The sequence below is a fragment of the Physcomitrium patens genome, chromosome 4 (assembly GCF_059467195.1).
Source record: "Physcomitrium patens ecotype Gransden chromosome 4, ASM5946719v1, whole genome shotgun sequence".
Taxonomy (NCBI): Eukaryota; Viridiplantae; Streptophyta; class Bryopsida; order Funariales; family Funariaceae; genus Physcomitrium; species Physcomitrium patens.
The window spans coordinates 15,050,472-15,074,295 of record NC_143413.1 but is presented as its reverse complement, the minus strand read 5'-3'; the positions used below and the strand labels follow the sequence as shown (position 1 = coordinate 15,074,295).

The following is a 23,824-nucleotide window of genomic DNA, read 5'->3' as shown; positions in this document are numbered from 1 at the left end:
TTTAATTCTTTGTTGGCTTAAATATCTAATTAACATGCTATTTTTTGGTATATCTCATCTAATTATTTTTAATACAAAATTATAAAATCACATTTCTAAATCTAATGTTAATTTTTTCTTTAGTAGAATTTTCATGTTGCAACTTGAAATTCATTTTCAAAGTAAAGTTATGCCTCTAGACTGGCATTTAAGCTTTATTCAATGTTGTCCTAACAAATATCTCAAAATATAGAAATAACATGGTGTAAATCTTTAATATTTGTTGTGTCATTATCAATGATTACTCTAACTTTTTGAGGTAATTGAAGTGCTTTGTAATTGTCTACATGAATATTGCTATATCCATATCTTTTGTCATCCATAGCATTGCCTAAATATTATATAATACCATTGTATCAGCAATAGTCCAAGTGTTTTATTTTATTTGCAAAAATTTCTAAATAGCTACAAGTTCTTTAATATTTCTAATGAAAGGTAGTTGTAACAAGATATAGATAAGATATTTATATTGTTGATACATAGAGATAGGTAGTTGGAACTATGGTTGGGAAGTTTTTGGAAGTTTCTAGAAGTTTCTAGAATTGAAGTTAGGTTGGTGGTCTATGTAAGATCTACCATGGAACATTCTAAAAAGGACTTAGAACAGTTATTTAGGTAGGGCCTATTATTAAAAACATTCTAGAAAGTTCAAAGATGGTTGGACAAAGTATAAATAGGACTAACCAGAGCCATTTGGATATCCAGTCAAGTATGGCTTTGGTATCTTTTTTTAGTAAAAAATGATTTTATACTTTTTTATTCAATTCTATTTTATTCTCTTTTGCTCTGTGTTGCCTTTTATATTCCATTCTATTTAGTTCTATTCAATTTTGTTCTAATTTATGCTCTCCTATATTGTGATGAGATTTATATTACTGAAGATTAGAAGAATCTTAGATCTTAGAAATAATCTACTGTCATTTCAATAGTACCTTAGATAACATAATTAATAAATTATTAAATCAACCTATGCATTTATTAAATCAATCCATCCATCATCATAAATTTGCACATAAATTCTTGAGTTCATCTTTCAATTAATTACAAATTCAATAGTGGAGAATTTTTTGACTATGGTTAAGATGACTGACTTGATTTTAGAAATGCTTAAATCAATTTAACAATTTTTTATAATTAAGTTAACAATGCCAATCACCTTAAACTTACTTCTTTTTTCGAGTTGGAATTTTATAAGCTACATAATTGTATTTGTTGTCAATTACAATTGATTCTTTTTCTTCTTCTAATTCCTTGTCTTATGGTTCAAGTAAATCCTACAAATCGTCCTTTTCAAAAATATTTTGCACAATATCTTTCTATGTTGTAAAATTTGACTATTTTTCTAATGGCTGTTCTTTTGTTATTATATTATCTATTGTTCTAGTATGCACTAATAGCTTTCTCTCTTTCAAACTAATATGTATTAACTCTAAATACCTAAACTCACATGTATCACTCATATCACAATAATTTTGGGATATCCCAATATTGATATCATGATAGAAATTCAAAGTTTAAAAATTTAAAAACTTACAATAGGAGGTTAAGACTTGGAAGTTTTGCAAAAACAAATAATTGAATTCAATACTTGATATTTCAAGGATCACTTAAAATATCAAATCTAAAATATCATCATTCAAATATTTTGGTGATTTGGAAAAGTCAAAGTGAAAAGAGAATTAAGGCAAGCAATATAGTTTTTGATATTTCACCCATCCTTTCATATTTTGATTTTAAAATCACCCACTTTGCAAGATAGGTGATTTGATGAAGTATGAAATTCTATTTCAAAATATCACGGCATACGTCACTGATGAAATATCACCCAAAAAATCCAAGTCTGAACCCCCTAACATGCCTCAGAGGTCCTGTCTAAATGCTGAGAAACTAATGATAACAGTAATTACTAACGGATGTAAAAGCCAGCAGAATGAGACAGTCTAACAGGGAAAACAATTTAGCGCAAGGCGAATAGATTAGTGGCTTTTATAGGGTGTTTTTGCTACCAAAATAATATACTTTGCACACACACAATCCCACAAACATAACACGATGTTAGCGGAAGGGAAAGCTTCACGCAACACGAGCATGACAGTGTGTCTCATCGACAGGCAAATTCCACCCAATAGACGAGTTTGGCAGAATGCAGTTTACGGTTCGAAAGGAGGATGAATAGAAAGTCTCCAGGAAGAAAAAAATGTAAATGAAAATTGTTACTGCTTCATGCTAGAGAAGTTGCGATCGCTAGGCGAATTCAGCAAGTCGATGATCGAGTCTGGCAATCTCATTGAAGCGGAGGTGGAGCAATGCGTGTTGCGAAGCGGTGATTACGAGAGGAGGTGTTCTTGGTGCAAGAGTAGAAGGATATGGGTTGATTTGGGTCGCATCCACATCGGAAGATTTTCATGGCGATGATCGTGGGTATTGAACCATCTCAACTCAGACAAAAGAGAAGAAGAATGTGCGTTTTGAATTGTCAGCATGGGCTTGCGAGAATGTGCCTCGCAGTGGAGGGGGTGGTGATCCAAAGGAAAGCCACGGTAGATGAGAAGCGTACATTCATCCAGGAGGCTTTTCGATGCTTTGTTTAGGTTTAGGGTTTAAGGATTGCTCTGTTGATGGATCTGGACCTTCGGGACATGCTTCATCGGTATTTTCATGCTGAAGTCGGTATTTTTGCCCGGAAAGAGAGCTTGGGCTGGGGATAATTTTCGTGTCTCTCTGTGGAAGTGGAAGATGCGAGGGTTGAGTGTTGAGAATTGAGGACGCAGTTCGGTTGATCGTATAGTTCTGGGTAACGTTGAAATCACTGCGTTTGAGGTCGGAAGTGTGGGTATGCTCTCTGGTTGGGTGTGGTAGATGCGATGCCGCTTATGGTGACGATTTGCTAGGAACTTGCAGTCGCGAAGACGCGCTTTTGTGGGTTGAGGTGGTCTTGGGTTTCATGCTCTGCAGGCAGTGACAGTCTCTTCTTTTATGTTGCAATTGGAACGTGAAGGATTATTCCGATGAGTCCATTTGAATCAATGAGTTTCGCATTTTCTTCATCGTAGAGTTAATCTCAGTTATTGCAATTTTCATTGCTGCACAAGTTTTTGTCACTCATGGGGGACAGAGAGAATCCCGCACCGTTGCAGGCCAATGAGGTTGCGAAAACCTTGAAGGGACCTGTGCAGGATGCAATTCACCGAGTGGAGAGGCTCGCAGAGGAGTTTCCGGCTGATAAAGACTTCCACTTTTACAATAACTTTCCGCAATTCAAGACCCCTGTGCGAAGAATTCAAACCCAAGTGAAGGATCTTCTAAATGATTTAGGATTAGCTAACCATTTGCGACCACAGACAGCTGGTTTTCCAAGTGATCTAGATGAGACTTATGACTGGCTAGTGGCACTGCAAGATGATCTTATGGAAGGGATTGATGCCGCAGTCGATCAATTGGCCAAGCAAAAGTCTGATGGAAAGCGAGGCAGGCCTAATGAAAAATTTCGAACTCCAACAAAGTTCCAAAAACACGACGGTAGCCCAAGTGAAGGGGCTAAAGCATCCAAAGGAAGTGATGAGCGCCGGTCTGTGCCCTTTCACGTGAGGTCTATACCACGGCCGCAAAACAAGTTCGATGTCATGGTGGACAATTCCAATACTCCATTCAAGCATCCTCAGGTGCAGAAGTTAGACTCTCAATCAGAAGGTATGCTATGTCAGTCGAATTCTACTCAAGTCGCAACTTAACGTGTCGTATTCTTGTTATTCTGGCTTGCTTAGCCCTATTGTTGTGAGCGCCTTTACTTTAGGGTAGTGGAAGTATTGCAGTGCAACTCTCGTAACTGAGAGATGTGGCTATTGGCAAACTGTGACCCGTCCGTTTGAGCTTTGCGTTGGGTCTGAAAGGCAGTGCAGCTATTTGACCAGTTTGTACTCATGTGTATCTTTTAACGGTAGGTTTATCAGCCTTGGACATGCACGCACGGAGGCTTGGTGTTACCTTTGAAGACATGCATCCGTTGGAGGTAAGTTGGGTCTCAGCTTAGGACAGATATATTGATTACGTGGCAGGTCGTCATGCAGGTCTTATTTTTTAAGGTTGTACATCTTGGCCACAAGTCATGATTCACTGCAAGCTCTTGTCTTCGTGTGGTTGTTCGTAGCAAATACCATGTCGACGTTTCTTCGTTTCAAGAGACCTCTGAATCCGTGTACACTGGATTTGATTTCTCTGACTGCAGGATGTACTGACGAAAATGGAATACGTGAATGAGAAAATGCTCGAAGCACCTGTCCCTCAGGAGCCGAGACCGGTTGATGAAACGCCATTAACTGTGATCTCAACAGCGTCAGAACTCAAAGATATGGCTATGAAGTGCAGGCTTGCTGGAGAAATTGCTGTTGGTCTCTAACTTTTACATTGTTGACCTAAATTGCTTGAAAACTCAGAGGGCAAGCTGTGCTACTTGTTTAGCTCATTTTTCAAATTTAATTTAGCTTGAATTGATTATGTTGCCCTTTAAAATGAAGTGATTGCCTTTTTAGTTTGTGAGAAATTATGGGAATGTCACTGCTGGATATATAATATTTTGTTGATTGAGATCTCTTTTGGCTTTTATGCTATCTGATATGAATGAGCTCCTCTATGCAGCCTTTTTAATTTGATCTAAACTAAATTAAATGTAAAGATATTATTTCATTACCATATGCTCACCTTTATTTTCATTTTTTGAAACTTTTTGTCTATTGTCTCTGGTTAGTCCTCCTTACAACTTGCTTCTTGCTGGCTACAGGTAGACCTCGAAAATCACAATTATCGTTCCTTTCAAGGTTTTGTTTGTCTAATGCAAGTTTCGACACGATCAGAAGATTTTATCGTGGACGCTCTTGCATTGCGCAGTCACATGGGTCCTTCTCTGAAGGATCTTTTTGCTGATGCTAATGTCAAAAAGGTCTTCCACTGTTTCTCTTTCCCTTCTCCTCTTTTTCTGGCTCTCCTTATTCTATTAAATCTAAATTGTTCAAATTCGATTTTATCTTTCTAAACAGCTATGATTTTTGTTTCTGAAGTGCAGGTGATGCATGGGGCAGATCGTGATATTGAATGGCTTCAAAGAGACTTTGGCATATATGTGTGCAACATGTTTGATACCGGCCAGGTCTGTCATTTGTATATACTGACATACCACGTGGATGAATATAAGTTTAACTCAAAAAGTATTTGGCTAATGTTTCTAAAAGGATTCAAAGGCTGGGCTGTTCATTTAACATTTGAATTCTTCACGGAAGAAGGCAGTCTGTAAGCACCTAAATGGAATGGGATGAGGGGTGAGCAGGCAGCAAGGGTGCTACAACTGGAAGGATTTGGGCTTGCATTTTTAATGCAACGTTTCTTGAAGATCAATCCAGATAAACGGTGCGAATTTGACCCTGGTCATTACACCTGACTTTTTATGTTTTGGCAACTACTTATTGTTTGTGAATGCTCACTGTGCCTTGGTGTTGGCCATATGTTAACAGTTACCAGCTTGCAGACTGGCGTATTCGACCTCTTCCTGCTGAAATGATCAAGTATGGCGCTCTACTTGGCACTTTTGTTGACTCATTTGTATGATTTATAATCTGATATTCTTTTCATTTTAGAGCGACTGTGAAAATTGCTTAAGCTTAATTACTTTGCCTCAAGCAGCTTCGCGTTCACATATACATTTTGACGCTTTTATTAGTCACTTATGCGTCTTTGATCGATCTATGCCGTCATAGACGATACTGTGGTTTAATTGTTCAGAGTTTTGGTAATTGAATTTAATCTGCAGTGTGATCCTCGCACAAACTTTTTCTGAAATGGTGATTATGATCTCTCTAGAATCTCTGTACCCAATATTGTTCTAGCTGCCAGCTTGATTGTTCATAATCTTGTACATGTCAGATATGCAAGAGAGGACACTCATTACCTACTGTATCTGTATGACCTGCTGAGAGTAGTGCTGGTGTCTATGCGCTCTACTGCTGGAAATGATGCGGATGATCCAGTTCTACAGGTACATTTTCTTTTTTTTGGGTCATGGTTGATCAGGATCTGCATCTTGTATTCATATTTGTGTTCTTAGGTTTTGAGTTATGTGAGTAGGCACCGCAGGTTTTTCGTTGACACTAAATTTTTATATGGAGAAATGTGATTTAAGTACTTCATCAACTTAAGAGGCCTTGCTTTGATCCTTTGCAGGTCTATAAACGTAGTCGTGACATCTGTCTTAAGATGTATAAAAAAGACATATTGACTGAGACTTCTTACCTTTCTTTATATGGGTAAGCACTTCATGTGCATTTATTCGAAGCGTAAGGATCATTTTTCTATGATTGGTATTTATTTATTTGTTTATCTTCTTCGGTAGTGGTTCTCTGACTTAAATAGTAACGTTTAAAGTTGTGACAAGTTCCATTGTGGTTGATGTGCAGATTGCAGGATAAGAATTTCAATTCCGAGCAAATGTCAGTGCTTGCTGTGAGTCATCAGCGTTCTTCTATCGTGTTTGCTTTTGTCATAGTGTCTTCCGGCTGCAAGTATCACATCGTCATTATTACATTTTATCAACACACCGAGGTTCCTTTGTATATGAATACTCTTATAATTCTGGGTTTGGGAGAATTCAGAAGCTCCTTTCTTAAATTGCTTGTCTTCAATCTGTCTCCAGGGTTTATATGCATGGCGCGATAATCTTGCTCGTAAACTAGACGAAAGCACTGGTTTTGTGTTACCTAACCAGCTCCTTTACAAGCTTGGTACACATCTCTATTCTTTCATATGCTCTCCAGTGCTGTCGATTAAGCGGCTTACAAGTTTGCATGATATATACGAATCATGAATCATGTTGTAACGGACTACGTTTTAATTGGGTTTTCAGTCTGATTACTGAAACAGCTCAAGTGTGGCCTGTGCATTTATGACTACCAGCTGAGGAGATGCCCGACACTGCGCGAACGTTGCAGATAGCGATCAGAGGACCGCATTCAGTTGTCGGTCAATATACAGCTGAAGTATTGGAAGTGATCAGACAGTACAGGGAAAAGGCTGCTACTGCCGCTCCTGCTACCTCATTTACTTTGTCTGAGAAAAGCGAATCTAAGGAAACTTCTGTTACTGAATCCGTAATGAATTTGAATCCGGAATCGGACCTTGTGAACAAAATCATGACTCAAAATGCGATCAAAATTACAGACTCTGTGTCAAGTGTTCCCAAGCGAATGGAAGAAGATGTTACACCTGTTTCAGCACATGGTGAAGATGTCAACATGAAACTTACTGCTGACGTTAACCATCGTACTGAAGAGCAAACACGTGTGGATTTTTCGGCATTTGCGGAGAATGATTCTAAACCTGGAAAAGCGGAAACATGTACAGAACAGCTAACAGTGGGGTCCTCCATGAGTGCTCAGGTCATGGTTAGAAAATCTTCTGCTGAAGATACTAAGCCAGCATCTACGAGCAACGTAAATGCAGCAGTAGTTAGAAGGGCTTCTGTACCTTCTCTAGCCCTGTTTGGAGGTTGTTCAAAGAAAACGAGTTCCGCACGTAGCGAAGATTTGAAGACTGAAGCAAAAGCTACCAAAACCTCCACAAAAGCTAGTTCACCAAACTCTAGGAGAGGCCTAACGAATTCAGAATCAGCCAAGTGTCCCAGTGAATCTGAGGTTGTAACAGGTGCCAGCTTGAGTACCAGTCTTAACGTTGTGAGTGGTTTAGTTGAAAACGCGGAGGAGAGCATGAACATCTCAAAAGTTGAGGTTTTTTCAGAAGATAGCAAAGTTTTGGAGTATCAAGGACGTGGGAATGAAGTGTGTTTGACCAATACAACTCCAGTTTCCTTTGATGACAGCCGTAAGAGTGAGGATGTTATTATGGGCGTTGCTGACGAAGAGAAAGTTTCCGAAACAAGTCCTGGAAACTTATCAGTCCCAGAAGTAAATCCTACAAGAAGCGCAGCTGTTTTGTCAAAACCTGCGGATCAAAGTTTTGCCTCGAGTAAAAGCCATGGAGCAGCACGACACGGCATGGGGTCTATGCTTGGTTCTTCTGGACATCGCAAACGCCAAAAGAGGCAAAATGAGGATATGGAAATGGTAAGTTTTCTGCTACTAGTTTTGATTTTGAATATTATCAGTGGATGTATTTCTGTTAGTGAGTAGTATGTAGTGCTGTTTTTCTCTATTTTTATGATCGAAGTGGTAGAGGCAGCTTATATAATGGTTCAAGATTTGAGTGGCTTCAAAATTATGGTTTTACGATGTCTCTTAAGTTTTTCCGCTGTTAATGTGGTTACGTTTCTTTCAGAGCTATATAGCTTTTATGATATAGTCGATCTAAATCAAGTTCGTTGCTACACAGGTAGCAGCTAAGTTGCGTGCGAGCCGGATTCAGGCTTCAGTGATACTTCCTTTTCATCGAGCTCCAACTCTAGGCGAGCAGGATGCAGAGATGTCTGCTCAAGAGACTTCTACCGTCGTTTCAGCAGCCACCGGAAGTGAACCACCCAATATCTTATACTCACAGTCTTCTTCACCCAATGAAGTAAATGCTTCTCCAATTCAAGGGGACTCCTTGCTTGAAGACTTAGGTGACTACGTGAAGATTGGGAGCACTGAGAGAGAGTTCAGGAAAGGATTCGACAAGAATCGCTCAAATCGGCAGGCCGAGTTCGCTACTGAGGAGGAAAGTCCTCTTCCGAAACCACTCTCTGAGATGCGGAGACATCATAAGCATCAACACAGAGAGCACCAAGCACACTCGTCCAGTTCTCCAAGACCTAACCACCAACAACCTGAGAAACAGAAGCTTTTTGCTGTTGAAGTCAATGAGGTATTTGTTGGTGAGGAAGCTGGTTTTAAGCCATTTGACTATGGGGTAGCTAGAAGAGAAATTGGTTTAGGAGACAACCTAGTTTCTCGTAAAGACGATGGCCAAGCTAGTCGAGGACGGGGTAGAGGCAGGCCGGTGAACCCAAACAAACGGCAGAAGCAGTTGGCTCCACCATCCACAAACGGGCCAGTGCAACCGTTCGATCCTCTTCGGAGAGTTAGACAGGAGCCTCGTCCTGAAGGCATCCCGGCTGCTAAGAGGAGACAAGTTTTCCCACAAAGTGGAAACAGGACAGCCTCCTTCAAACGCTGATAGGTATTCCCTGTGTTCCCATCCAAGCGTTTCTGCAAAGGATTCTAAGTTCCAATCTTTTATACCCTTCGTGCCTTCAGGCTCATAGAGTAGTGCTTTCTTGCACCAGTAGCTGGAGTGCTCCCTCAAAGAGTGCTCTTGGATTACAATTTCTCGGGACTGACGCAGGAGTTCATAATCTCGACTTACCCTTGCTCTAATTGTAATGTGATGAAAGATTTATGCTCATGCAGTATGCTCAAATGAACTCTAATTTAGTTACACAGGTAATGTAACCACTATTACTTTCAACAATAAGTTGTACTCTTGTTCTTGTTTTGCTTATTAATTGTAACTGCTACAGTGAAGCCTGGTTGCTTGAAACTCGTGATTACAACTTCCACAACTTGATAATCAGCTTGTCCTAGGTATCGTTTTCCCCAAACTATGATTGTTTTACCAATAGTTCGTTCATTCTTTTGCGCTACGCAATTTTATACTGTGAGATGACTTTGATACTCTTCTGATTAAAGTGCATCATCTAAATCTAAAAAAATTAGTGTTAAGGTTTCAGGTTCATTTGATTTGATGAAAAGTTTTGTAGGTGTGCAATCATAAGATCTTCTATGGATTGGTGAATTGAACTGAAGTTTAAACTGAAATCTCAGATCTCTCACAAATTTAAAAGTTGTAACATTTGACTAAAGCGCCCGAGTGTTTGACTCTATCCGATAAAGTATTCATAGCAACTCTTCTCATTATAAAGAACATTTTTTCCAGGTGCTGGATAGCTCAAATGTGATGGTGCAGCAACAATTGAGTAGGGTTAGAGCTATGGCTGCTGCATGAATAGCTTTCCAAGAAATGGGCTATTGGTTTTGTTAACAGAAATTACAGTTTTGATTCCGTCCTGAATACCACCTATGATCAGGTGGGTGGCTCCATGTCACCAAACAGTAATTGGTAAGTCTTTGATAAACGTCCTTTCTCGTCCCGAAGGGGTGATCACTGTAAGAATCCACACTATTTATCCTTCAGCATTTAGCTAAAATATGCCGGTGTAAGAATCTGAAGCACAAAATACAGACTTCCGTTCCTGTAGCCAGATTGTGCATCTCAACTTAAGTCACTTCTATCAAATCAGAATGTACCCTTGGTAAGCAAGGATACAAGAAGAAGCTGTGAAAGATATGAATGCGATATGAATGCTGCCATGTCTGATGAAATGCGTGTGAAACAAGAGTCAATTTTGATTCAAGAATCATTCAAGGTGAAAACATTTCATCAATCCAATTTTGGGTGACACTGTTGGAAAACCTGAAACAGCCCCTGTCGTCCGTGAGATACGATGCTAGCGCCAACTTCAAATCTCCAGTCCATCTCTAGCTGATCTAGGTCGAACAGAAGTTGTGGGCGAGTTGTCAATATCCTGTTAATTGTTACAGCTGCAGAGGGACAAGCTTCAGAAGTACATCAAGAAACACTGAAGGTCAATTTACACTACGATTACGTATTCCACCATGGCCATTACATTTAACTGTTTAGTTGACTACCTGCAGTTAAATGACAATGTATCACCCATTCTTGTGAGGCCCCAGACTGGTTGGGGAGGCAGCCCTGGATTTTCACGTGGTATCAGAGATCAAAATACTCCGAGAATTATAGAAGTTAATACCACTGAGCAGAGAGCACCGAAGGAGGACAAAAGGAGGGCATAAGTAAAGTATGGGCGGATTACTATTCTATGCGACTACTAAATTCTTCTTCTCATCAAATCTTGCTTCTAATATCCTATTTGACATTATGCTTGTTAAACAAATACAGCGAAGAAGGTAAGCTGAAGAAAGAAAGTAAGAAAGGAAGGAGGGAAGGAGGGAAGGAGGGAGAGAGGAAAATGGATGGAGTGGGCATGGTAGCGCACTGGCAACTGATGTCTCCTGAAACCAAGCCCATGGCAGGTTCATGGTAAATCAGCAAAGCCACGGAGCACGTGGGCGATACAGTCAGACCTCCTGCTAGCTCCACCACCAGTATGTCCTAAAACCTTCGCTCTGTTCTTTCCTATTGCAAATGTACCCAATAAGAATTCAACAGTTAAAATTGAAGCTGCATGTGCAGTTCTCTAATGTCTTCAATCAACGCAAGGGAAAAATCTGTATGCTGAAATTCATTAGCACACGTATTAGCATAGACAAAAACGGCAGAACCCCAAAATCCGGAAACACTGGTCCTTAGAGTGCGCCGTTCGCCTCTCATTCATCCAGTTCAGTTTTCCTACTTTCCACATGATGCGTCTTCACAAGAGCCGAGGACTGAGTTCCGTCATCATCTGATACTCGTCATTGTCTCATCCATCTCTGCTTCGCTTATAAGTATCCTAGTCAGGACGATGGCGCTCTGCTAGGTACTGGTAGAAGTTTTGGTGAATTTTGTGGTTGTCTGCTTGCTGCGCTTAGTGAACGGAATCGCCTACCCTGGTGAACATGCTTTTTTCTTCTATTTTTTGTTTACTTTCATTGGGTACAATTAATCCATCTCAGAGACCAAGTTGGATCAGTCATTTGAGCGAAGTTGTAGATCTAGAAGGAATTTCGGTAACTCTAGGGTTGGCCATGTTTATTTAAGTGTTCAAAGGAAGCCGTCGTGGTGCGGAATTTGGAGAGAAACTGATGCTGTTTTCGAAAAACAATAGTTTTTCTCATTGAGGGTTTTGGCGGATTTTGTGGTATATACTTTAAATCGTTCTGTGGTATCAATCACTTCTGCTCGGAGTTTGGAAGGTGCTTGACAATATCTCTGTTTGCGGTATAGAGCAGGTGCAGACGACTGAAGAATTTTTTTGCAAGGTTTGCTTCGGAGAGGGATAGGATGTCTGCATTGGGGAAGAAGAAGGGACTATTGGAGGTGTTCAAATTTGGCACCTACATTGCTATTCCGATTGTCATGATGTACGCTTTTGCAAACAACTCCGATAATCTGGAGAAGATTATTCGTAATGTAAGCACCTATGTTACATTCCAACTCACGTCAATTACCATCTTTAATTTGTGGGTTTAGCTCGGTGTGTCTTGAGATTACTTCGTTTTCATTCTCCCAAGTTATTGGTGCCTGTTTAAGTTCAATTTACAATGGAGCAAGATTTAGCGATGGAATTGATTGAAACTACTTTTAGTAGCGTATTTTCATTTTATCCATATTCTTCAAGAATGGTGGTTGCGGTTGTGGATTGCTCCAGATTAACGAGTTTGAAGCATCTTCAATCCAGCAAGATTAAAATTTTGTTTCTATCTGAACCCAAATTCTTCGAAATCCCGTTGTGTGGACACGTGACTTGCTGTATACGTCAGTGAGCAGACAGAGTTCGCTTCTTTGTTTCATAGTCACTTTCTTACGAGTTTCTCTTTATAGTTAATAATTTCTGTAATGTGGCTGTGCCACGGTGACGAAACATATGTTGCATCAAGCCCTTGTCTGGTTTGTGCTTCAAATTTCGCTGTCGTGTGTGAAGGTATTAGTATTCCATGTCCTGGTGGGCCTTGAGTTATATCAGTTTTACTACTACTCTTCGAATTACCCAAATTCAAACTGCAGTTCTAACTGCAGTGGTACTTGTGCCAGCGCTCATATGTGGTCTACCCACCAGAAGGACCTCGTCCACCATCAGGGGATGAAATTCGCGATATGATCAAGAAGAACAAAGCAGCGTCATAAATTCGGGAAATAGGTGCCGACCTCACCATCTAAGGGTATTTGGTTGGTGAAGAGAATCAACCTCAATGGTATGTATCAGTTGCTGTGGCGAGAGGAATGGGCTCTCTTTCATCCACTGCCAGCCTTTTATCTTCTACTGATGTCAATTGCAAAGTTTCAAATTCCGCAAATCCTTGGGATTCGCCATTGGTCCTAGAAATAGAGCATGATGGCACAGCAAGCAGCTTGTATGTAGCTTCTGCTAAGTACTCATATAGTATCCTAATTAACATGCAATGAGAAATGGTTTTTCCGCATATATTTTGTTGCGGTCTTTCTTGTCATCAATGTGAATAGGGTTGGTGTGATGTCTCACACTGCCCTACTGGATAGAACTCAAATCACAAATAGTTTCGTAAACATCGGGACTTGTTACCATCTGCTGGTGAAGTTACTGTAGTGGTCCGACGCCTCCATCAACGAGATTTCTCGAAAGGAATAGTAGAGCATGTACAGACGCTCTATCAAACTTAAGTAATGTTTACCAACAGCTCTAACATGCAGAATTGAACAATGGTGCTGAAATTGATGGACCAGTATGCACCTGATCTAGGTCGTAAATTCTGAACTGCACTTGTGAACGATGCTTTAATACACTTTATTCTGTGATCGCACTGGGATAACAACCTTCCAGTAATTGCAGCATATACGCAAACAAAACTTTTTGAAATGCAACGAAGATGAAATTAATATAGAAACCAATGAACTACAAGGCAATTGTGTGAGCGTTTGCAATAGAACAAATTGTGAAACCAGTATTTCACTAAAAGACGTGCATGAATAATAATGAAAATTGGTGTACATGGATTTACAATCCTGTGAACGTAGTTGCGCACAACCTTGACGAACTTGGGAGCCCATTCTGGCAACCTTTCAGATCTCACGGTGATTGGTTCAAGGAAGACAGGAGCACACTGAATTGCCATTCTTCACATCTAATCTTGCATGCCAAGGTTTCGAGCTATCTGCGGCTTCACCCTTAAGAGGCAGCAAATGTAATGCTGGCAACGGTTAACAGGTTTTCGTGCAGGGGCTGGACAACACATTAGATATATCAGTTGAAGTAATAATACTTCAGTATAGAACACGTATGAGATTAAGCCTACGTACCAGAGACTTGCAGACAAAATGAATCAAAAATTAATAATAAATACTCACTCCAAAAGAATCGAAGACAATTCACCGTCTTGATTATCAATGCTTCCGATTCTTCAGGTGTCTTTTCCTTCCATGCCTTCCGGGTTCATAGTCAGAGTCATCTGACTTAGGTCTAACTAACTCATCCTGTGTCTTCGCCTCTTCCCTAAAACAACCATGTGTCCGAGATTAAGGTCTTCAGTATCTCAAAACGCACTATTAAAGTTCTCACCAAGTACATCGAGATTGGCTTGTTTCACATATAGAAAGATAATCAACTGCACAGTTGTTAGTTCAGCTTCACTCTTCTCACAACCAAGAGGTCTTCAGAAATAATACTAAAACTTAGGATCGTTGAAGTGAACCCGGCTGAAATTTCATTAAAAATATTTGTTGGATAGAATCTTGTTAGATGTGACAAATTCATGAAGTGCCTATGGAGCGACCGTCTTCATGACCTTGGAATCTCTTCCCTCTGGGCCACTGTGACTTTGCTCTTCTTGAATATTTAAGAAAAAAACGTCGATTCTTTTTCCTGCTTATATAATGTTTCAAAGTCTTTCCAGGGGCCTCATCCCTGTGCTTCAGGGAAACACAATTAATATTAATCGTAAAAAGCACTTAGTAAAATCTAACATGAGGTAAGCGGCAGTTGAGTGAGACATAAATTATATTCTGTCTTATTTAACGATCCATCTTGAAGTTTACCCAATTGAGGCTTCCTTGTGATTCACCACCGGATGTCCTGGTTTTTCTAATTTCTGTCTTTTCGGCTCTATATAAAATTGTTCTAACGTCTCTTCCCTGAGGTCATCCATAAGTTATACCACATTCAAATGTTACACGACAACTCAAAAAAAACTCAAAACAAAAGATCAGAAAAGCAGAGGCTAGCAAGGTTAATAAAATATCAAACTCACTTGGGCCTGTCTAATTCTTTGAGTTGATCCATCGCATATCTGGCTGTATACAACATCATTTTCTTAACCTGTGGAATGAACAAATTAGTATCAATCTCTCTCTCTCTCTCTCTCTCTCTCTCTCTCTCTCTCTGATTTTGCAAAAACATGCGTATAATCTACTTCTGTAATCAAGCTGAAATATAACCCCGTATAGACTTTGGTTAGCAGGCTAATCGCATTTTCAGTAGTTGTGGAATTGGAAGACAGAAACTAAGGTTACAGTACCTCAAGTTTATCTTCCTTTGCCCGATGATCAGTAGGAAGAAGGCGAAACTGCTCCGTCAAGTCGACACACTGGCTCACATTCTCAGGAGAAACGAAATCGAGTGCTACCTTGATACATGACTACATCAGCAACCCAAAACGATAGAGCTTATCACACAGCTGGATATGGATAACTTTACAACCAGAGAGAACATAAGATTGGCTACAACAAACAAGAAATCAGAAATGCTCAACCTTGTTAGCATTGATACAGAAAAATAAAATGTTGACCAATCAGGAATACTAAAATTACCTTCAGATTACGAACTTGGTGAGGACATCCAACAGGAATAAATACAGCTTCGCCATAAGCCTGCTCGAAAGTCCAGGGTTCAATTCCTGCAGGATGACAAATCATTCAGTGCTGTGATGTGGTTTGAAATTTATATGCCTTGAATTGCTGCACAAACCTCTTTCTGTAAACCAATCAGACAATGTAGCAGGTGTTGAAGTTATATTTAAACTGTTCCGGGCATGCAAATGAGAATAAACTACCACTACTACACAGAGATTTCTACGTAGTTGTTTTAGTAGTAACTGCAACTCGAGACTGTGACAATGACTTCAATACTACAACTATATACAATGAGAAACATGAGATACTAAAGCGATCCATATGGCCCTGCCAACCAAGAGCAGGTACTTTAACAGTGAAGTGTCTCACCGTATTCTTCTTTCAATCGCCTCTTCTGTTCCACATCCAAATAGAATGTTTGATCATGAATTGGGTGAATTACCTACAAGCTCAGGCAACCACATATTATTACACAATGAGTACACAACAAAAGTATGAACAGCACTTGATATATCATATTGCTACTACTTTAACTCGAAGTGTAAGATTGACAAGTTTAGAGATTCAAGCACGGAAACATGTTGCTATTCGTATGCGTAACTTAAATGCACACTGAGAAAAAGGACATGCAAAACCCAGACAAGATAGCGTACTCACGTTATCAACAGGCATACAATCGACATGCAAAAACTCACGCCAATGCCTTCGCAGGTATTCATCAAGTTTGGGCACATCCTCCCGTCGAAATATGTCCCAAAGAGCCCCACCATACGTTGCATCATCAGCCGAAAGTCCCTGACTTTCAGTCTCATGCCTATCGACGCCAGCCTCGATTAGAACACCTAATTGATTTTGAGATTTGCTATCAACGTTGTTCTTGCAAATACCATTATCATGCATAATTTGCTTACCACCATTTAGTGGTCTGCCAATAGACGGATTCATTGTTTCAGCTGAAATTTCTTCAGCAGTTTTTGGTTCATTTTCCACAATCTTTGGTGTACCCTCTACACTAATTATCTCTTCATGTTTGTTGCAAGAGGTGTCTTTCTTTTCCACACTTTTTCTTCCGCCTTTCTTTGTTTTCTTGCCATGCTGACCATACTCGATCCCGCCTAGTTTAAATTTTTTAAGAAGCTTCTCAATCATTGGTACCTTGTCTTTTGGAAACTTAATTTCTGCAGAGTGTGTCAACACATTGACCTGCACATTAACCACAAAGAGACGATGTTAATATGGCGAGACTATCCAAACCTGCGATTGGGAAGTAGAATTTTCATGCCGATTCCAAAGTCTGAATCCCAAATTGAACGGCCTTGGACAAGAAAGCTTACTGCATCAGACATGTCGCAATGCAACTTCGTAACTGAATCACCCATTCCCAGCTCGTGTCTCAATCCGTAGGCAATATACGTTTTTGGGCCCAAGTCAGGCTTAATAGCCTCTTTGGGTAGTTGGGCAGCTAGATTGAGCATGCCCTTTGACGGGTCAGTATATTCGTGGAAAGGCAGTGCATGAAGAAATTCAGCTCCGTGTCTCGGAAGGCGTTCCTCAAAGTGGTTAGAAGGTGGCCAATCCTTCAACTTCAGCATTTCAGGCCATCCATCGGGTTTTCTTTGAAGTCTCCCTTCCTCGTAGCCCTTGAAGAACTGATGAATGTTGATTTCAACCTGAAACCACATACAACTACTAAAATCAGAGAACCATGCTCTGAAGCACTGCTAATGACTTAACAATAGTTTAACTTAGAAATAGAGTAAGAGGAAAAGTGATTACAGATACCAAAAATGGTAGAACCAGTACATCAATACCTCTTCACCTGATAGCTTACCTCACGCCAATCAAGACAGTCAAGTGCTTTGACAGTTTTGGTGTCATCTTTAAACTTGCCCTTGGTAGTTTCTCGAACTGCACGCCACATAACCAGAGGCTCCCAGCTGAGGCCCGTAGTACATTCAAGCACGTCCCGGACAATAACAGGCTCACCACGCATCCAATGCTTCTGGAAGTGGGTAAGCCCTACGTCTTCCACACTTTGCCTTGTTGGACAAAATAGGTAGTTATCATTTGAATGAATCCGATTCGCACACAAGCGCAAGTCCTGTTTTTCATTTGCTTCGGACTTGTAACAGACGTCACAGCGCACTGAATCATCCTGCTTTGGAATATCACAAGTCGCAGCAGCATTCTCAACCTCTGAGGTAAGCTTGGCAGTCCAGTCTTGGTCGAAGAGTGTGCGAAGGGATAGAGTAGTCTTACCACAACCACCTCGAGCGGATGGAGGGCATGGGATGGAACCATCATCGTTCGCAACCCAAGCAGGTAAAGTCTCTGCTTCTGGCTCCAGTTCCACTGCAGCCGGTAGAGCGGATTCCAAATTCATGCCGGCTGAGTCGAGTGTTTGGAGGTCGTCATCGCTATCCTTTAAAAGTATCACGCCTCTTTCGTCCACTTCTTCAGGAGGATTTTTCCTCTTCCTCCCTCTTCTTTTAGAAAGTTTATTCTTCTCCTTCTCGTTTCCCTTCTTCTCCTTCTCCTTTTCCTTCTTCTCGTTCTCCTTTTCTTTGACTTTCTCATTGTCATCGTACTCAGGAAGCTTTATGTGTGCTGATTCAGCCTGCTTACCCCCAGGCTGGAGTCCGTGACGAAGCTCGTGACAGCATCGAAGACAGAGGTCGTAACCGCATTCTTTACAATTCCTGTGGTAGTCGACGATTGAAGTGCTACAATTATTGCTGCAAATTCATGACAAATCTCATCCGTCAAAAAATGAACATAGAAGTTCCTAAGAAAATAAGCTCAGAAAATAAAGTGAGACTTGCGTCCAGGATGGAGTTTCGCATGACTTATCACATAATACTTTTATTGCTAAAGATAATAAGTAGAGCCAAGATACAACCATATCAGTTAAACGTTTGGTACATACTGAACTTAAACGTTGAAAATGAAACGCATTCGACCAGTAGATGCAGTTCACAGGAACTGAAAAATTTGAATGGTTGAGATAGTCCTGTAATAAAATTCATCATAATTTCGAGCCACATCAAACAGACAAAACCTTTATATTTAATGCTGATGACGCTTACCAATACAAACGCTCGTCCATTGAAATTGCTGCCCGCTCCACATTTACAGCAGGCGTTCCTGAACCAGTGCAACAGACAGACTCAACGTCTGATCTTACATTTCATTTGTCAAGAACTTGTTGAAGTCCAGGAACAAGGTTACGTTCATAGCACATAAATCGGCAGATGACTCTATTTCTACCCAAGAAGTAGCCTCATTTTAATGAGAGTTAAGACTGCCCATTGGCCTTGTTACCAATCTTATTTACAATCACTCAATGCAGAACCTGTACTTTACCTTGTCTACTGCGCTCGACCTTCAGCTCCTCACGCTGCTCCTGGTGCAGTTTCTGCAAGCAAGGTAGAATTTTGACCAGGCAATACAGCAAAATCTTCTTGGTTTCCTCGTCAGAAAGAGGTGCTTTCTCCTGTAAATTAGGGCCGTCATCACGGACGGACATTAATAGCACGTCAGTGAAAATTGAAGTTTATTCATCGTAAACAACACGGTCATCGCTCCAATGGGATATATAATTGATTACTAATTTTCAACGAAGTCTTAAAATCCATTTATCAACTTAAATTTCCCTCCCTTAGAACAAGATTTTGAATCTTCACACAAATGCATCTCCATGTCATATTGCTCCACTTCACTTAGCATAAAGGTAAAGGTGCTCAGTGTTCACCAGGGTAGGCCCACTGGAACGAAGACAGGCCTTGCAATTGCAGTTCCCACGACACCATGGGCAATTTTCAACTACATCGTCAAATGTCAGCAAGGGATACCTGACAGAGAATAAAAACAAATCTTCAGGGAATTTCTGTGTGACCTTGAGTGCCGCACATGGAATGCATTCTCAATATATTAGACGAGGACAGAGATTACTAACGTGTACAAACAAATCCAATGACAAACTTCCAGACGGTTGCCTTTACCAATTCTCAATACAATCGGAGCAGAAGCGCCTGCGATTACACTTCCTGCAAAAAGCAACCTTCTCCTTCTTGCTGCTCTGGCATTGGTGGCACATGCGAACTTCTGTGAAATCCCTTCCCTAAAAGGACATCCAAAAGAGGCAGTTAGTGATAACAGATTCGAACGAATTAGATTAGAAGGTTGCATTGTACGAGAATGTCCACGAATGACGACCACAAAAACGAACAATCAAAGTAGAGATCGTTTACTTCCAGGCACTTTCACTCTACATGCAAGTCTCAGTAATTATTTTGATAATAATCCTTATCGGCCAATTATTACATCATCATGCACACTAATTACGATTTTTGACGCTAGACAGGATACGTCGAGTGTGCAAGTCGAGTACCGACCTGTCTTCCATATATCGGCTTCGAATGATCACAATCACTGTTGTCGGGCTCCTCAGCCTTGCTATCTGCAGCCCGAGCATTTCTTTTCCTTTGGGATTTTGCAGAATCATTGGGACTTTCAGTTACCTTTTCCTTCTTTACCCTGTGAATTTGCTTAGGTTCCTTTACCTTAAGTGTCTTGGGAGACTTGCCCTTCTTGTCCCTGTAATACAAAGTGTGCTTTTCACAATATATGGACCCCTCAATCTTGCTCCCCGAGCATTGCCATTTCTTTCCATCACTCCTATGGCAACGGTTAGCAGAATCAGGTAGAGCGAGATTTTCAGGATCCTTCTGGGACATAGACTTACGCTTTATGCTTGGGGCAGATTCTGATTCAGTTCCATCTAACTTAAAGTCGGCGCTGTTCGCAGGCATACCAGCCTGTCCCACTTCAGACCCATTCAGACCCTCAGATTCGATCTCACTCTTATCGTCACTACTATCTTCATCCGTCTTTCTGAGACGAATTTGAGCATCTTGCTTTGCTTGGCGTTGCGGCCTAAACTTTATAGGGCCATCAAACCCCCTGCCATTCTTCAAGCCATCGTCAGGAGAGGAGTGACAAAGCATATAAATAAAATGAAACCCCAAGGCAAAAAACAAGCATACCAGTATGCGAATCTAAACTAAAAGGTCACGTATATTTCAAAGAAAAGGTACATGCCTCGCAAAAAGGTAACGTGTATCACTCTTCAAGAAGTAGAGCTCACACAACACTTGCAGTAGACAGGCATTAAAATGTACAGAATCTATACATCCAAAATGCGATAATTGTGACAGGAACAATACGTACATAGGGACAGCACTCAATGATCACTAGTTAATGACTTCAGTTGGCTTCAGACAGAATTTGCATCCTAGCAATTTGATCCGCTGGTAGGTATACCTGAAATTTCAGAAACCAAGCTATTATCAACCTTAAGATTGGGAAGCTTAAGGGCATAAATACCACAATGGAAGTGTGCATCTTGTGAAACCTATCTTGCAAACACCTGTAGAGTGTACATGAAGCTGATCAAGAGAAGGAAGAACTCTTATTTACATCAACACATTTACATATTTTTAGGTTTCAAAATTTGCGGGTCATCAAGTTCCAATAAAAACCACTGAAAAATAATATACACAACTGTGCGGAAATCCAAGGATACGTTTTATGGAAGTTGCGAAATCCATGACTATGCATGGGCGAGAAGCTGAAACGCACAGTGGACATGACTAACTGCACAGATGCAAATACTGCGAAGTAGGAACAAAAACACCAACAGAGACCGCAAAGACAATTACACGTGAACTTTTAGACGGAGGTACCTGGTGCAGATCCATTATATTCCTGCAACCGACAAAACCATGACCTTGGCGCAATGACTTAAATGTGCCAAGAATTTACTAATACAATTGCATTAAAAAATTTAAAAAATTTAAAAAAAAAAAAAAAAAAAAAAAAAAAACGTACGATCTGACATCAAGATGCCGTAATTTCAACCTGTCTTCTAATCAGAAAATTGCTGATGCCATGCCAAACTTGTCAAACGAAGACTACTTGTGAATCCTGAACCCGTCCATTCATGGCAAGCACGACTATTGAGGTGTGCGTCCTTGACAGCTCAAGCTTGGCAAAGCATTAGGCTGAAACGTCGAGGCCAGACTGATAGTGGTGACACCTACCAATTGTGATGAAGAACAGCACCAAGAGGCGAAAACATAGAAGAAACCAATAACTTTCAAGATATCTGGCCATGAACAAATCCCACCGGACCAGAGCTGGTACATCACTGGTAATCAAGCATCTTGATTACGTCACTTCATGAAATAAACAAGACCAGAGATACCCAATGATCAGCCCCGACAATGATCGAACAAACGATTATTACACGACGCTAAGGCAATACATTCACCCTAAATGAACGTCACACATCCTAGCTTAAGCTCATTCGTAACCAGAGGCATCTTTACGCGCTACCAGTAAGACTCGGACACACAACTGCTGCATTTCCGATAATGGTACCCTACATTTCACAATCCCAAAATCCCAAACAACACAGCTTTCGCTACCGCCCCATCCAACGTCAAGAAACCACATCCTCATACTCATCCCTCCCTGCACATCCTTCACCTCGCCCCATCTCCCCAACCAGGAAAAAGATACCACCTCATCACTCCTCTAGCCATAGCCGCGCCAAAACGAGAGAGAGAGAGAGAGAGAGCGCGATGTCAAAAAACCAAAACAATGAGAACAGGGTCTCAAAATAACTACACCCAACCTCCCGTCCCAACAGCCCGTGATTGCCTCCCCGATCGAACGAACCAAACCATCTCCTCCTCACTCGGGGAAACACCCCCCTCACCCGCGCATCAAAAATTTGGCAGCAACGCAGACACACCGGGCAGAGAGTGTGGAAGATTTGACGACAATCACCTTTCCTTTTCTTTTCTTTTCTTTTCCCCCCTCCCTTCCCTCCCCGTTTCCTCTACCTCCACCTCCACGTCACAGCACTAATAATGGGGCCGCCATAAGGGTGGGCACCGCGCGAATACTCCCAGGGATCGAAGTGAGTGGGTCCACAACAAACACCACTAATGAGTGAGTGAATGGTAGCAACGCCCGAGAATAGCCTGGCTCCCTCCCTCCCCTCCCCTCCCCGCACTCACTCACTCATTCACTCACCCCCACTTTTACTCCCTTTACTCCCTTTCTGTCTATCTGCCTATCTATCCCTTTACTCCCCTTCTCCTTCCTCGTATGTTATGCTGTGTGAGGGCTGATCGAGGGGATGCTAATGCTGACGACGCTGGTTGCAAATAATAATGCCATACATGCGCTACTACGCACTCCTACGCAGACTCACTCACTCCATCGCAACCACGGTCACGCATCGCAACGCAACGCAACGCAACTCCCTCTCTCTCCCGCCCTCCCTCCCTCCCTCCACTGCGAGCCAGCGAAAGGGCGAGCGAGACCAGGAGTGAAACTGAGCAGCAGCAGTATCAGCATCAGCAGCAGCCCTTTGTCGCCCGACCCAGCCCGGCCCGGCCCGACCCTCTTCGTCTCCCTCGTAATCCAGATTTTATATTTCTCATATTTCTTTCTTGTTTGTTCCGCAGTGTTTGTTGTTTGCTGTTTATTTCTGCTTTGTGGAAGCGTGTGTGTGTGTGTGCGTGAGAGAGAGAGAGAGAGAGAGATAGAGAGGTTTTTCTTTTATTCTTTGGGAACTTTCTTTTTTTAAAGGAGTGTTGATTTAGACATGTTGCCTTGAATGTGTATATAGGTGCGTTGTGTGGGATTGTTGTGAGATGAGAATGTAGTTCTTCTGAAAAATAATGTTTTTTGATTTTGTAATTTTTTGGGTTTTTTTTTTTTTAAATAATATTAACAAAGGAATTTTTGGGTGACTGAGAATAAAGTAAATCATACATGAATATTGATCCTAAAATTATTACCTTGTAAATGTTCAACCTTGGATATTAATCACAACATATTTTCATGGAGACACAAAAGATAGTTTTTAAACAAATAAAATTAATTGATTGTCTTTTGGTGTGCAAATACATTTGTAAATTACAATTGGTCAACTGGCTGCTTCCTAGAAACATGTTGAAAGAACAGAATTTTCAAAAGAATTCTACTGTACCAAAATTACTATTTACATCCGTGCTACACGTGTATTTCTATTGAAATAAAGTATTGATATTGACAGTGGCCAAGATGTAGGTTATAGTGTAAATTGAATTTTATAAGTTGATTTCACTACATGTGAAGAAAAAGGACATTCAAAACGTGCAAATTTCTTGCTTTCCTTCAAATAAATGTA

General features: G+C 40.8%; 3 protein-coding genes and 1 long non-coding RNA gene across 24 annotated transcripts; 2 read left to right on the top strand and 2 right to left on the bottom strand.

The window, feature by feature from the left end:
* The first annotated feature begins 2,310 nt into the window (after nt 1-2,310).
* Nucleotides 2,311-10,311, top strand: LOC112281306 (uncharacterized). 2 transcript variants are annotated; one of them, XR_002969580.3, is made up of 15 exons: nt 2,311-3,729; nt 3,981-4,048; nt 4,265-4,423; nt 4,817-4,975; nt 5,099-5,182; nt 5,360-5,439; nt 5,544-5,594; nt 5,953-6,064; nt 6,250-6,332; nt 6,483-6,528; nt 6,719-6,806; nt 6,979-8,144; nt 8,410-9,195; nt 9,536-9,599; nt 9,952-10,311. XR_002969580.3 is itself a non-coding variant. In XM_073533541.2 (13 exons), the coding sequence occupies exons 1-13, from the start codon at nt 3,144-3,146 to the stop codon at nt 9,190-9,192; spliced, it is 3,465 nt and encodes a 1,154-aa protein (XP_073389642.1). In that variant the 5' UTR covers nt 2,312-3,143; the 3' UTR covers nt 9,193-9,516. The 2 variants fall into 2 exon arrangements, 1 of the variants encoding a protein (XP_073389642.1); XM_073533541.2 differs by lacking the exons at nt 9,536-9,599; nt 9,952-10,311 and having other exon boundaries at nt 2,312-3,729; nt 8,410-9,516.
* Nucleotides 10,026-11,226, bottom strand: LOC149989416 (uncharacterized). Its single transcript, XR_016502688.1, has 3 exons — nt 10,725-11,226; nt 10,489-10,616; nt 10,026-10,179 (listed from the first exon to the last, which is right to left on the bottom strand). It is a non-coding gene; the product is annotated as an uncharacterized LOC149989416 (long non-coding RNA).
* Nucleotides 11,227-11,360: 134 nt separating this feature from the next.
* Nucleotides 11,361-13,178, top strand: LOC112281309 (uncharacterized). 4 transcript variants are annotated; one of them, XM_024517685.3, is made up of 3 exons: nt 11,361-11,575; nt 11,988-12,168; nt 12,790-13,178. In XM_024517685.3, the coding sequence occupies exons 2-3, from the start codon at nt 12,040-12,042 to the stop codon at nt 12,880-12,882; spliced, it is 222 nt and encodes a 73-aa protein (XP_024373453.1). In that variant the 5' UTR covers nt 11,361-11,575; nt 11,988-12,039; the 3' UTR covers nt 12,883-13,178. The 4 variants fall into 4 exon arrangements, with proteins under 4 accessions (XP_024373453.1, XP_073389648.1, XP_024373451.1 ...); XM_073533547.2 differs by having other exon boundaries at nt 11,479-11,575; nt 11,983-12,168; XM_024517683.3 differs by lacking the exon at nt 11,361-11,575 and adding an exon at nt 11,584-11,648.
* Nucleotides 13,179-13,679: 501 nt separating this feature from the next.
* Nucleotides 13,680-22,602, bottom strand: LOC112281307 (lysine-specific demethylase JMJ27). 17 transcript variants are annotated; one of them, XM_090249934.1, is made up of 17 exons: nt 22,432-22,602; nt 20,809-20,901; nt 19,974-20,541; nt 19,581-19,699; nt 19,331-19,430; nt 18,943-19,072; nt 18,666-18,723; nt 17,411-18,314; nt 16,914-17,249; nt 16,237-16,782; nt 15,949-16,021; nt 15,538-15,623; nt 15,246-15,365; nt 14,979-15,046; nt 14,767-14,862; nt 14,080-14,635; nt 13,680-13,954 (listed from the first exon to the last, which is right to left on the bottom strand). In XM_090249934.1, coding segments are annotated over exons 2-16 (3,360 nt in total). In that variant the 5' UTR covers nt 20,811-20,901; nt 22,432-22,602; the 3' UTR covers nt 13,680-13,954; nt 14,080-14,481. The 17 variants fall into 17 exon arrangements, with proteins under 17 accessions (XP_090106060.1, XP_090106064.1, XP_090106062.1 ...); XM_090249938.1 differs by lacking the exon at nt 22,432-22,602 and adding an exon at nt 22,277-22,413; XM_090249936.1 differs by lacking the exon at nt 22,432-22,602 and adding an exon at nt 22,270-22,404.
* Nucleotides 22,603-23,824: the final 1,222 nt, after the last annotated feature.